The sequence below is a fragment of the Nipponia nippon genome, unplaced genomic scaffold, assembly GCF_047370975.1.
Source record: "Nipponia nippon isolate SJK-2023a ecotype South Korea unplaced genomic scaffold, ASM4737097v1 scaffold_3, whole genome shotgun sequence".
Classification (NCBI taxonomy): Eukaryota; Metazoa; Chordata; class Aves; order Pelecaniformes; family Threskiornithidae; genus Nipponia; species Nipponia nippon.
Window position 1 is genome coordinate 42,593,568 of NW_028262347.1, and position 13,236 is coordinate 42,606,803.

The 13,236-nt window shown below is 46.9% G+C and overlaps 1 protein-coding gene and 1 long non-coding RNA gene across 2 annotated transcripts in view; both read right to left on the bottom strand.

Annotated features, from left to right (window-relative positions):
• The window catches only part of LOC148054559 (uncharacterized), a 59,145-nt gene extending 55,416 nt beyond the window's left edge, over window positions 1–3,729 (bottom strand). Inside the window, exon 1 of the long non-coding RNA XR_015706760.1 lies at window positions 3,516–3,729. This is a non-coding gene — a long non-coding RNA (uncharacterized LOC148054559). The remainder of the gene's footprint in view (window positions 1–3,515) is intronic.
• A 3,308-nt stretch (window positions 3,730–7,037) lies between these two features.
• PHLDA1 (pleckstrin homology like domain family A member 1) lies at window positions 7,038–11,645 on the bottom strand. The gene is made up of 2 exons (XM_087767115.1): window positions 10,985–11,645; window positions 7,038–10,745 (listed from the first exon to the last, which is right to left on the bottom strand). Exon 1 carries the CDS (start codon window positions 11,437–11,439, stop codon window positions 10,990–10,992), a length of 450 nt encoding a protein of 149 aa, XP_087623241.1. The 5' UTR covers window positions 11,440–11,645; the 3' UTR covers window positions 7,038–10,745; window positions 10,985–10,989.
• Window positions 11,646–13,236: the final 1,591 nt, after the last annotated feature.

Here is a 13,236-nt window from a genome sequence, read left to right on the forward strand (position 1 = left end):
CATACAAACCTTGCCACCATGAGCCTGCTTCTCCCAGGCTGCAGGTCAGGGAGCTACTGGATTTTACAGCAGCTCTGTAAAGTCAAGGGTAAAGAAAGGCCACAAGGCATAAGATTGGAAGACCCGTTCAGAGTATCACATAAACAAACTGTGCCTTTAGAGCCATCCTTGCTTTCAGGGCACCTTAACTCACTCTTGCCTGCAGCAGAAAGACAGCAATGACAGCAGCAAAGGCAAACCAGATTTTACCTTAATCAGTTACTTGTGGGAAGCAACATTAGCAGCTGTGAGAGGGGAAGCACAATCCCTTCTCCTTAATGTCTGCGAATGCTTTTCAATGACTGCAAAGGTGTGGTAATAAAAAAAGGACACCCCTGAAGGACATCAGCGCAGGATTGCCATTGTAGGGCTTTGCCTACCAAGTACCCCTGGGCCAGTTCGGGGCAGGCTGTGACAGCTGAATTAAGAGCAAGCCCCAGCTATGCTGGAGTTTCATTTTACAAGGGCAAACCTAATAGATGATGGCTGCGTACAGACGGAGCAAAGGACATACCTGTGGCTACCACATCCTTAAAAGGCACTAGCCTTATCAGTGAGGCACACAAAATGGATGGCAGAACAGCTGCTGGCATCATGGTTTGCAAACCTCTCCCACTAAATGCTGTGTGCTAAACTCAGAGATGAGGAAGGAAAAAGAGGGCTGGAGAAAGACTAAGCATATCCAGAGCTCAGCAAAACTAAATTACTTCTCCCGAATTCAGCTTGATTTAAGGTTTTGACTTCATTTTCAGTGAATGCATTGAAAAAAAAAAAATCCTTAAGTGAATGCTCTGAAAATTAACCATTAAATCCTCTCAGATTCAGTTAAATTAAAACATTAGGAAACCAAAGCCAGCAAAATGATCTTTGTAGCCATGCCAGCTTTGTAGATATATATAATCTTTCCTTTTATGCAAGCTTTGCATTGTGTTAGAGCCCTGCCATTGCCCAGAACAACAATTAAATACTACATCAACGCTACCTGCGTAAGCACTTACCCTTGCTCACCGGACTTCAGCAGGAAAAAGAGATTGCTGCAGATTTTCAGCTAACAGGAAAATGACCAAATTGTTTAGAATTACCTTTGGGGAAAGAAAATACCTTTTGGTAGGTGGCTCTGTGGCTGAAACATGCAGAATTAGGGAAAACCTAGGAAGAAGAAAAGACCCCAACCCTGCAAATAAAGGTGCCAAGCATGGGTGCTAGACTCCCACACCCGTGCCAGCTAGCAGGGCAGTGGGGCAAGGGGACCTCTGTTCTCGAGATACGACCAAAGCGTTTCTCTCACACGTTCAGCTCAGAGCACCTTCCCCCAGCCCCAGTTCAAGACAGGTCAGCAGAGCTGTTTCTGAGGTTATTAACAGCAGAACTGCGGGGTTGAAGGTGTTTTGGAGACCCCCATTAAGCTTTCTGAAGAAGTCCTTGTTCAGCTGCTTGTTCTCCGTGCTACCACTCACACAACCGCGGTGAGGAACGGCAGCACTGGTGAAGCCGCCAGCAAGGCAGTGGCACGGCACATCCCTGGAGGGCTAGCCAGCACCTTCAAGACCATTTATGACAAAGCCTGTTCCTCTTCTGCGTGCACAGAGGCCTTCAGGAGTCACCCAGGAAGGCTCCTCTGATCAGACGTAACCAGCAGCAGCAGGAGGACAGGATGGAGGCGAGCCCCAGGCCCTCCCGGCTGCCTGCCCTGCGTCACCCCGGGAGGCACCTCCTGCCCCTGCCCGGCGGAGCCGCTCCTCGGCCTCCCTCCCAGATGACTAAGGAGCTGGCAGGGAGCTGATCGCCCCATGGCTGCAGTTTCACAACGCGAGACGTCTGCGGGCCACGAGTGCGAGCTGCTTAAGCCCTCAGGAAAACGCAGAGGAACAATTTCCAAATTGTTTGGGAGTGATTGTAGCAGCTTCCCTGGGGCTCTGCTAAGTGCTCCTTTGCAGCTGCTGCTCTCAACTGGCTCTGGGCTAATTCTTGAACACAGGAGTGGGCCCACGGATTAGCTGCAAAAGTGATCTCAGTTTCGTCCTAGACACATCCACCCAGCAAGCCGTCATCCTTCCTTTTATGCAGGCTACTGTCTTTTCTCTAACAACGAAAATGGGGGGGGAAATGGCTTATTGTTGATAATTATCATCATTTTATAATGTCTTACTGCCCTCTCGGCCACCAGATAGCCCTCTCCCTTCACACCCAGCCACTCAGCCTGTGCCCACAGAATCAGAGCAGTTGCTTTGGGCTCTGCAGCTTCATAGGTCTGACTCCACCTCTGCTCAGAAACAGACCGGCTGACTGTCCCTCTCCATCTTCCTCGGCTCTGGAGGGACAGTTGGGCTATTTTAGAGCCCCCCTCCTGAAACGGCAGCCTTTTCCCAGGCCGGCTGGGTGCCCTGGTGAGGAATGCTGACAATCTGCCGTCCTGGAGCGGAGCTGTCAGCGTTACTTCCCTACTGTTGAGCCCTCAGTCATCACTTGCATGAAGGATAAGTATGCAGCCCGCTGCCTTGTGACAAGAGCTGTGACTTTGTTTAGGAGCCAAGCACTAGGAACGAGTACCAGGGAAACGTGGCTTAGTGGAACAGGAAATATTAACAATCCGCGATAAAAATGAAAAAAGCGGCCAGTACACATCTAACTCGGTTAGAGGCACCACTCCATGACTGGCTAAGAGTAGCGACAACCCCAAAGAGCCAATAAAGAATTAGCTTTTCCACTTCAAGGCTGACTTTTAAAAGAATGGAGTAATTTCTCTCACGTTCATCTGTGTACAACAAAAGGCCCTAGCAAGGTCACCTGCATATTGCAGTAACTGCTGGCAAGGGAAAGGGCATGGAGGAGTTTTCAGCTCCACAGATGGTTTAAGGGGCTGTTGTGAAAGCCCACAGACAGACTCACACAGCTCCATCACCCTCCGGGGCAGCAGGTTAGGAGAAGCCGGTTGTTTATGAGCTACTACAGCTTTGCGCATCGATCAATTTTTTTTCTGGTAGAAAAACACGTGATTGGGATAAGTGTTCCTGGCTAAAAGGATTTCTGTCAAAACTCCTTATTTCTGAATGCAATGGTCAAGCAATAGTGGAATGGTAGAGAAGAAAATTATTACCCTCTTTTTTTTTTTTTCCCTTTGTGTGTTTTAGTTAAGGCAGTGAGCAGGCTGGAAAAGCTGCATTAACGCTGGTTTCATATCTATACAGTCCTTTCAAGTTATTACGGGGCTGATAACCTCTCTTTGTCCTTGTAATCCACAGTAAATAGAGGAGCTTAATCGCTCCAGAAATGGGTAACAACTCACAGATCCCTTCGCTCCTAGTAGGCTGTTTGCACAACGCCTGGTGCTGGGAATAACCAGAAGCTGATTTAATAATCTGAAGTTATCCAAAGACTCTGCTAAATCCCACATGAAACATTAAGTGTTTTGCCTTGCTCTTATCTCCACCGGGTAAGCAGCTGTATCATGACGATTTTTTAATGCTGGAACTTACCTGGCAGGGCAGTCACTCATTTGGGTCTCCATCCAAGGACCTGCGGCACCAGCTTGGACACTGCATTTGCAGTTGGCTGTAAGGAAGGTCCCTACCAAGCACAGAAAATGAAGCAGCCTCTGCTGCGAGAGGCAGCATTTCTCACGCAGGGACAGGGACCCTGCCTACGGGCACTTACGGGCGGACGCTGCTCTCCATCTCCCAAGGCACGACCTTGGGCAGGCGGCACAGGCTCTCTGGTCCCGTGTTTCCTCTTCTCCAAAGCAGAGATATGATACACAAGTGGGCTGAGAGCCTTGCAGAGAGGTGCTATCGCCGGTACAGGGAGTTATCGTCCCCAGGCCTAGATCCAAAGCACACAGCAACATGACGGAGAGTCGTTCCCTCAGAGGACCCTGGCTCTGGCACCCAAACCAAGAACAGGTTGGATTTGTTCTCCAAGGGAGTCACAGGGTCACTGTTGTTACTACATGCCGTACTTTTACCTTTGTAAACGGCAATAGATGCAAAAGATCTTGAACACTGAGCAACAAAAACCAACCAAAATTACAGTCAATGAAATAATCCCCTCCTAAACAGTATATGACCCAGTTCTTGAGCCTCCTACAAGTTATAATCAAAACCATATGTACAGTCATAAATATCAGAAATATTTACAAAACACTGACAAGATCTTAAAAACAAAAGCAGTGATTTCCTCATCTCGCTGGAAGCCTTACAAAACGTGGGGTAAATTGTCTCATTTAAAATACTCTGCTGACCACAGAGCACTGTATGCTTCATTGTAATGGTTAGTCATTCTATACGTATTTACTGGTTCAGTTAATCTACTATGGCTGGTTTCAAAATATTGCAAGACAAAGATTATGAAGTAGGGTCAATAAAAATTGTGTTTATGCAAAATCCACTGTTGTCATAGCACCATTTTACACAAAAGGTAAATCAAACCCCCATCCAAACAACCATTTCCCCTGCGCTGGCAGTTGGCATCGCTACAGACATCTAGCAGAATGACTTGGAAGGGCTGTAAAATTGGCCAATTTAAAGTGGCTGCGATTAGTCTCTGCTGGGGAGTAAAATATCTCTGCTTTGATGTTTTTCTAAAAACCTAAACAAAACAAAAAATCCCAAGCACTTAAGCACAGAAGCCTCACCCCTGGCTTTGGCTACAAAGTCTCCTAAGGAAATCTTGTCAGTGCTGCGATCAAACCAGGCTGTTGATGCAGAGCACGAGCTTCAGGTGGGTGCCAGCTAACAATACAACCTCATTTCCCAGTGCCTCACCCAGGATGTGATGCCCCTTTCCTTGTAAATTCAGTGCGTAGCATTAGGCAAAGACCCCACAAGTAACTGAGCCCCATTGCGAGGTCCCAGGCAGCTCCCAGGTCCTTCGGGAGCCAGGACATCTTGAAGGTGTTCAGCTCTTAGCAGGACCAAAGTCACCGTATTTTGCTCTGCCCATCTTCAGCGTGGAAGGCATGAAGCAACGCTGTGAGCTGCAGGTAGCAGCTCTGCTGTGTTCCCAGGGTCCTTACCTCACACATCAAAAATCTCCCAATAGAAAGACAGAAAAAACATTATCACAAACACCCATAACACTATTTATAACTTTATAAATTAGAAATAAGCTTTTTTAAAAGACTTAAGTTGACAATCTTCCCAACAGTTGATTTAAAAAAAAAATACGGGTAGGTGAGGAAAGTCATTTAGGCACTTTCTAGGAAGGACCGAGATGTTCTTGCTTAGAAACAGGCAGTCAAAGAAGTAAAGGCTTTTGTTTAGTTCTGATTTGGGTTCAGTTACAAAGAAAATTGTTCCATTTCAGCTCCGCTGAGAATTCAATGGAATTGCAAGAAACCGTTCTGGTCTAGATTTCATTTCAGAGGGGAAAGACGACATTTAGGTCGGTGGTCTTTCATATTTTATTTTGCTCAGAAAACATAGGCATTATTCCATCTTCTTATTCCTCTCACCCTGATTTCATTGGAAAAGATGAAAGACCAGAATGCCAGTGTCACCCTACTCACCACACCATCGCTACTGGCACAGATTATGGGCAAAGGTCTTGCTTCTAGGGTTTCGTTCCTGGGTTTTCTGAACAGAAAAAGAGAAGCAGCCACCATTTTTGCAAAAGGTCAAAATCTGCCTTAGTCTGGAAAAAGTCCCGTTGATTTCAATGGCTTTTGAATCGGGCCCAGATTTTATTTTTTTATTTTATTTCACATCGATTCTCGAGTTTCAGCATTCTTGCTATCCTACTTTGGATCAGAGAAAACTTTTGAGAGAACCCTATTAAGACAATATTCCTCACTAGGAAAATAATAGCCCAGTTTCTAGGACCATTTCATATGTACCATGAATACGTGAGCAGCCTTATTTTATATGTTCTTAGTCAAAACTTAAAGCAGAGAAACACGTTTTCGAGGCACCTTCATAAAAGATATCACCATTGGTGCAGGAGCAGAAACAATGACAAATTATTAAATTCTTGTTCTACTGTATTTATGCCCTTACAGCGATACTTATTTATCACTTATTAAAAGCTCATAAGGGACATGTCTAAAAGCTGTAAGCAATGGTGGACCCTCGAATAGACAATAAATTCACAGATGCTTAATTGGCTTTTCAAATCTGCTGAGCACCAGTGCTTGTGAGAAGTCAGCTCTTTAAGCCATCGTTCATGTATCAAATATTAAGTTCAAATGCCTACATTTTGGATGTTTACTATTGAAAAGAGAACTTGTACTTGTTACAGCAATGCCTTCTTACAGAAGAGGTTACTGACATCTCTCCAGCGAAGGTAAACAGTACCATTAAGTTTAGGTCAATGCACACTGTGCCACTCAAGTTAATACACTTTCGGAAGGTGCTTAAAAACGAGGACTTGTTGCAATACAAATACACCTCAGGGTTGTTCAAGGCATCTGAACAGCTGCAGTTCTGCGGAGACCCCAAAGCAGCAGAAGTCATCACCTATTTTTCTTACCACACCTCATTTCTTTTCCCACGAAGCTAGAAGAGAACGGGTCAGGGGATACGCTGAATGGTGGAAGTGTTCTTTCTGGACTACTTTCAGGTTACTTGAAATTCAATTGCAGTGCTTCAGATACATAAAAAAGAGCAACAAAGCACATTTAATGCTTCATTTTAGACTCCTAATGTCACACAGAGCAAGGCATTCACGGGTAAATATTATGAGCCTGAACTCTGTGTCCCAAAGATCTGTTGTACGTCGACTGTGACACCAAGCAGAGTATTACTGAAATTGGTAGGACTCTGTGTGGGTGCTCACGCATCACACACAGCAAAACGCAAAGCCAAGGACTCTGAGCCTCATAATTGTGCTTTGTATAAAGATTAATTGGAGCATCTAAGTGGGTCTTCCCTTCGGGAGGGATCTACACAGGTTCAAAGTGTTCCTCTTAGGCCCTTGGATTGAGCTTAAGACATTGGAAAAGCTTAGATCAGGCTTTAATTGTAACAGACAGCCCACCAAACAACCATTCCTCCAACATATCGAGAGCTCTTTCAATAGATACCTCTTTATTTGAAATGGAATGCATCTTGAAAAATATGAAAAATAAATCACATCTCTCAAATCATTTATGAGTCATATTTACACACAATTTTTTTTTGACGACACTGGTATTTCTGCTCACAATAGGATATGCTAGAAAACATTTGGTACATCACTGCAGCTATAATTCAGAAGCTGGCATTTGCATACCATGAACCTTAAAAAAGAGGAATTACTTCAGGATGTCAGAGAGACAACATCCACTTGATCTTCCTTTCTACCAATTTCTAAATTTTCTTGGTCACCACAGCTTGAATTTTCTTGCTGAATCTGCCCCTGAATCACTTTTCTGGTTTGTTGGGGGTTTTTTGGGTTGTGTTTTTGTTTTTTTAATTAAGACATGTAATTTTGACCTCTTCATGAACTGACTGTCCATGCTTTTGCTACCTATACCAAGCATTTGCCTGTGTGTTTTTACTGGCATTTTTACTTATTCTCTAATGAATTTACTTCAGCCATATGCTTGGCTTTTTTTTTTTTTTTTTTTTGGTAAGGGGAAGGACAACCTGATTTCTTTTCTTGCAAAGCTCCCATAAGATGGAGCGTGATCTGCTGAACTTGCTTTCATAGCCATTGCTTACAAGGCAGCGACAGACAGTATTTAACCAAGTAGCTCCCATGAAGACCCTGCAGTAGTAGAGAGGCAAGCCAAAAAAAGCCCAGAACTACCTCATTTATAACATCAAACAATTTCTTCATCTAAAATTACTATCAGTCAAAAAAAACCCATGGAATTTAGAGCGTGAGAAAGTTGTCAGATTGTCCACGTCAGACAATTTAGCCTTATTTATACTGACATGGCATGAGCCACACGGTCCGACTGTCCCCAGGGGACCCCGGCCGATCCGTTCCCATTCGGTTTCCAAGAGACAGCCTGGAGGCAGAAGGGGAGGTTTGATCCTTACAGCCACCCCACCAGCTCAGGCTGCAGGCACAGGAACAGCTCAAGGTGAATTTTGTGCCGTGACCATCTTTCACGCTACGAGTTTGGCTGACAGTAACGTTTTTAAAAAGGAAACACAGCAGGCAATGACAACTGGCAAAAGTACATCAGTCCGAACGGTTTTGAGAGCATCCTTTAGACCAACTTAAAACAAGAAACATAAGGTGAAAGTGGGACGTTAACCTTGAATCAGTGAAAAAACAGCTGTCCTTTTTAATTTGCTGCTCCTTTCTCAAACCTTAATGTCAATTATATCACTCAAATTGTCAATCATTTGTTTTCAAAGTACAAACACTTCCAGAAAAGCAGTAAAATTTCAGCTTTAGACCAGATCCATAGACTTTTGTGGCATGTAGGGGCTTGTGTCCACCAAGGACAGGAATATCTGTCTCTCCTAAAGAAATACGTGTCTCCGATCACATAGGAATTAATTTTCATCAATTACATTTATCCTTCAGTAGGCTAAAACGTATTTTAGTAGGTGAAATATCAGCGATACATCTGTATATCTGAAAAGGTGGATTAGTTACTCAGTAAACTGTAATTAATGACTCTAAAGAGAGAAGCCAAATTACAAATTACAGCCTATTTTGTGAGTCTTTGACTAGCTCATTAGAGAATCCCCTTGCAGCTCTAACATCCAAGCATTAGCAGAATGATAATGGCAGATGTACAGAGATGTGGAAATTGGCTATTATGATTGCCAAGACAGCGAATCTAATCCTAGAAGATGCAGGGCACCTTCGACTTCAATTAGTCGCAAAGTAATAACTTTGTTAGGACAGCTGTGATCTACCACCCCAAGCTCATCACGCAACCTTGTCAAGGGCCAGATCAGAAAAAAGCGCTTGGGAGTAACCACAGAGGACCGCCGAGGCCCAGGCTTTAATTCTGTACCATCACGCGTTTTGCACGTTTAGGTATGCGACCCCGACGCCTGGGGGCAAGGAACAAAAGAGGAGGACTAAAAGAGATCTTGACTTATTCCTTATAGGACTGAGCTCAAGCTTAGGGTGCAGAGGAAGGGTCCGTTATGTTCAGCAGCCAATTCTGAGATCGTCCTTTGAGTGTCACTTCAGGCTTTTGCTTTCAACACTTACAGAAACAGCTTGAACCAAGAATGTGGGACTTCTGCAGTCAAGCTATGCCTCAGTTACACAAACAGAAAAGTCCTGGATGTGTGGCTTTAAAAGATTTTGTTTACATTCACGTAACTTGTAAAGGGGCCAAAAGCCGTTTTCCTCACCACGCTAGTTAAAATAAATAGCTCCGCGGCTGCAGTTTTTTACTTTGAACCAGAGATAACGGGCCTCACTGCTGCGGCCCGCTTACAACCTCCCCACTCCATTTAAACCAGGGCACCGGCGCTGCAGCGGCACACGTGAAAGCACCCATCGCCTGAAGGGTCCTGTCCTAGAAAGCACACCCGCCTGCGCCCCGCTCCCTCCTCCGCGCTGGGCCAACAGCCCCGAGCCGCTCTCGCCAGCGGCGACGGCCAAACTCCCACTGACTTTTCAGAGGCAGAGGAAGGCACACCAGCTGTGCAATTAGCCCTTTGTTTTCCAACTTCATGCCTTCATCGACGTTTTTAGAGGCGAGATCGCACGCCTCTCTCAACATCTGACAGTGCTAAACACCAAAATTAATCTAGTTTATCTCAGCTAGAGAGCAACTTTCAGCTTATGTGACCAAAATAATCCGTTCGCACACTAAGACGTAGATAAGATGGATTTTAAACTAGGGGCTGCTTTAATGCAAGACATTTAAAAGCCACCATGAAAATTCAACACAGGTCGAGAGCCCAGATCGCTTGCAAACCGTCCGTGCAGAGAGCGCCCTGAGCTCGGACGCTAAGAAATGCTCGTAAGCGCTTCTCCGGTCCGGCCCCCCGGCCCAGGAGCAAGCACGCCGAACGGGTAACCGGCATCCAGCTGCGAGCCCCGCACCACAGACGTTGGTCAGGTTCCCCTCCGCTCACACGCTAAACAGGTGGGTTTTAACCTCAGAATGACAATCGGCCTTACTTTTTTGAATAACCAAGCGTGAATAAGTGTTGTCATCTTCCACCACACGTCATATTTTAAAAGAATATCATTTAAACCCCAGATTAGAATTATTATTCTCATTAGAGAGAAGAGTTTTCGTATGCAGTATGGGTTTCAGCCAAATTCCAAAGCACACATCACATTTTCCATGTTAGTGTAATACAGCGTATTTCAGGTAAAAAAAATGAAAAAAACTCTTTTGTCAAATTGCACACGACTGAACTACCCACAACTTTTTAGTTCTTTTAGGGAGCTAACGTACACATTGTTTTTTCTTTTGCTTTTTGGATACGGCCTACATTCAGAGTGTCTTGCAAACAAGCCTTTAAAAAAAAAAAAAAAGGAACCAAAACAAATAAAAACCAAACAACCCTAATAAATAAAATAAAATACGTTAAAATAAAGTTACAGTACATTATGTCTCCTAGAAGTCCCATCACACCAAAGGATCCTTTCCAAGGTTCATAAATAACAGATTTGAAATGCTTCTCGGCGCCGAGGGCGGCAAAGCAGCAGCAGCAGCAGCTAGCTGGGGTTCAGGTGGTTGAGCCGCTTCTCTCCAGTCTACCTGCATCTCCGGCGTTTGCCCTGTTTTTGATCGCCTGAAGTCCCTCCGCACCCAGCGCGCTCAGTCCCGCTCCCCCGAAGCGCTTCGTTAGCTTCACCTGCAACGAGACAGCACAGCACGGAGGGCAGCCGGAGGGCAGCCGGGGAGCCGAAGCAGGAGCGCCCAGAGCAGGTTCACCCCCGCCGCCGGCAGCCGGGCTGCGGGGCCGCCTCCAGCCTGGGGGAGCCGCGGGGCCGGCGGCGGGCGGGGGAGCGCGGCCGGGCCGCCCCGGGGGCGGGAGCGGGTCCCGGGAGCGGGTCCCGGGAGCGGGTCCCGGGAGCGGAGCGGCGGCCCTACCTGGGCTAGGCGGAGTTGGAGGCGCTGCGGAGGCGCGGGCCGTGGGGCTGCGCCAGGTGCTGCTGCTTCTGGCGGGTGGAGCGGACGGCGAGGATGGCCTGGCGGTTCTTGTACTGCACCATCTGCAGCGTGATCGCCGCGTTCCAGCCCTGCTCCTGCGCGCACCGAAAGTCGATCTCCTTCCCCTCGGCCATCACCACCGTGAAGTACACGTACTTGCCCTTCCGCTCCACGCAGTCCACCGTCTTCATGTTGGAGAAGTGAAGCTCCTTGATCTTGGCCGCCGGCTCGGCCGGCGGCGGCGGCGGCTGCGGCGGCTGCTGCTGCTTGGGGGGGATGAGGAGCAGCCCCTCCTCGGTGAGGATGCAACGCTTCTTCTTCCAGAGCTGCAGGAGCCCGTCGCTCCGCTTCTCCAGCACGCCCTCCTTCACCGCCTTGCAGCCGCTCTCCAGCATCCTCCTCGCATGGGCCGGCGGGGCCGGGGGCCGCCGCCCGCAGGGGCTGGGGTCGGGGGGCAGGCGGCACCAGCCGATGACTCGCCGCCCGGCGCCGGCTCCGAGGCGGAGGGCCGGGAGCGCCCCGGCCCGCAGGAAGCGGAGCGGCTGCCGCGGCGTGGCGGGCTGCGGCGGGCGCGCTGGCGGTGCGGGCGGCTGTGGCGGCGGGCTTTTCCCTCCCCTCGGCTTTTGAACGCGCCTTGCCCACCGCAGTGACACCCAGCGGAAGCGGCGGCTCCTCCCGCCGCCGGCGGGGAAGCCCAGCGCCGCCCCGGCCGCCCCGCCCGGCCCCCACCGCTCCCCCGGCAGCGCGGCGGCGGAGCCGGACCGCGAAGGGCTTCCCCGCTCTTTAACTACCGGCAGGCCAACACTTCATAACGAGTGTAACTATGCCCCTCCCTTTGCTTTCCAGCAGTATGTGTTCGGAACAAAACTCCCTCAGCCTTCCCCGGTGGGGAACAGCAGCAGAGAGACACACACACACAGACACACACACAGACACACACACACACCACCCCCTCCCCCCCCGCGTGTTTTTGATCCAATAAAATCGGTGCCAATTTTCAGCAACACCCCGATATTGAAACGATCACCGCTGCATTAAACAAAGGAGGCAGCCTGACACACAGCCTGGCGCCACTGCGCTCTCCCCGCGCTTCAGCATCGCCCTCGGCCGTGCTGGGGAGAAGCAGCTTCCACTGTAGATGTAAAACACACCTTGACCCTCCGCAGCGGTTTGAGCAATGTCTAAAGAGAGCAAGTATCCATATCACTTCCCAAAGGAAACACTAGAACCTCAGTACTTGCAAATTTTAAAAGTAGTAGTAGTAAAAAAAAAGAAAAACCCCAAAACCACAAACTGGCAAACAGCTAGGACCATTTTTCTTGTTATTCTGCTTTGTTGCCGCACATTCGCTTATTGTTTGGATTCTCCCCCGAGGTTAGCTTTTGAATTCATTTATTTGAGTAGAATAGTAAAATGACCTAAGGTTAATATTAAACTATTTACTTCAAAGTCCTTTGATGTATTAGATGTAAATCAAAAGCCCACATAACTGAATTTGACTGCCAATGTCAGCTGAATGCTAGAAATTTCATACTGTGTTTAAGAGCACTGTTTTTAAAAAAAAAACAACACAACAGAAATGTATTTAACATGGCCATAAAAAAAACCCCTCCTCACAATAATCTTGGCAGCTAGGAAGCAGGTCATGCTATAGCATAGGTCAGTGGGAACACATTAGGGGAAAAAAAAAAAAATCAATATTAATGATAGCTTTAATGGAGTTTATCTCTGATAATATTTTACAAAGGATTTCCTCTGATAATCTTTTCCTCTTGAAGTTCAAAGTTAATACTGATAAATTGTTGAGAGGTAAACAATTAAGGTAATAAAGACAATTAAAGTTATTTAACTGTTTTACCTTTCCTGAGATAACTGGAAGACACTCAAATCAGTAACAAAGGCAACTTGCTAGCTACAAAACTGAACAAAAAAAAAAGGAAATTAATCTTAAACATCCATTTATCTAAAGAATAGTCCCTTCTCCTTACAGCTTAATATATATATGCTATAAGATACAGCTCATTCTCACAACCATCTTACACGTATTTTAACAGAGGCACATGCTAGTTTCCAAGAGATGTGAATACCATTCGCGATTGTCTCAATCTGCAGTTCGTTGCCATTGGAACCTAAATTCCCCAGCGCAAATATCTGCATCTTCAGCTGCTGGTGCACATACGAGGAGCCTCATA

What these genes read in the sequence shown, in the direction of transcription:
- PHLDA1 (XM_087767115.1), bottom strand. Translation starts at nt 11,439, where the DNA reads ATGCTGGAGAGCGGCTGCAAGGCGGTGAAGGAGGGCGTGCTGGAGAAG.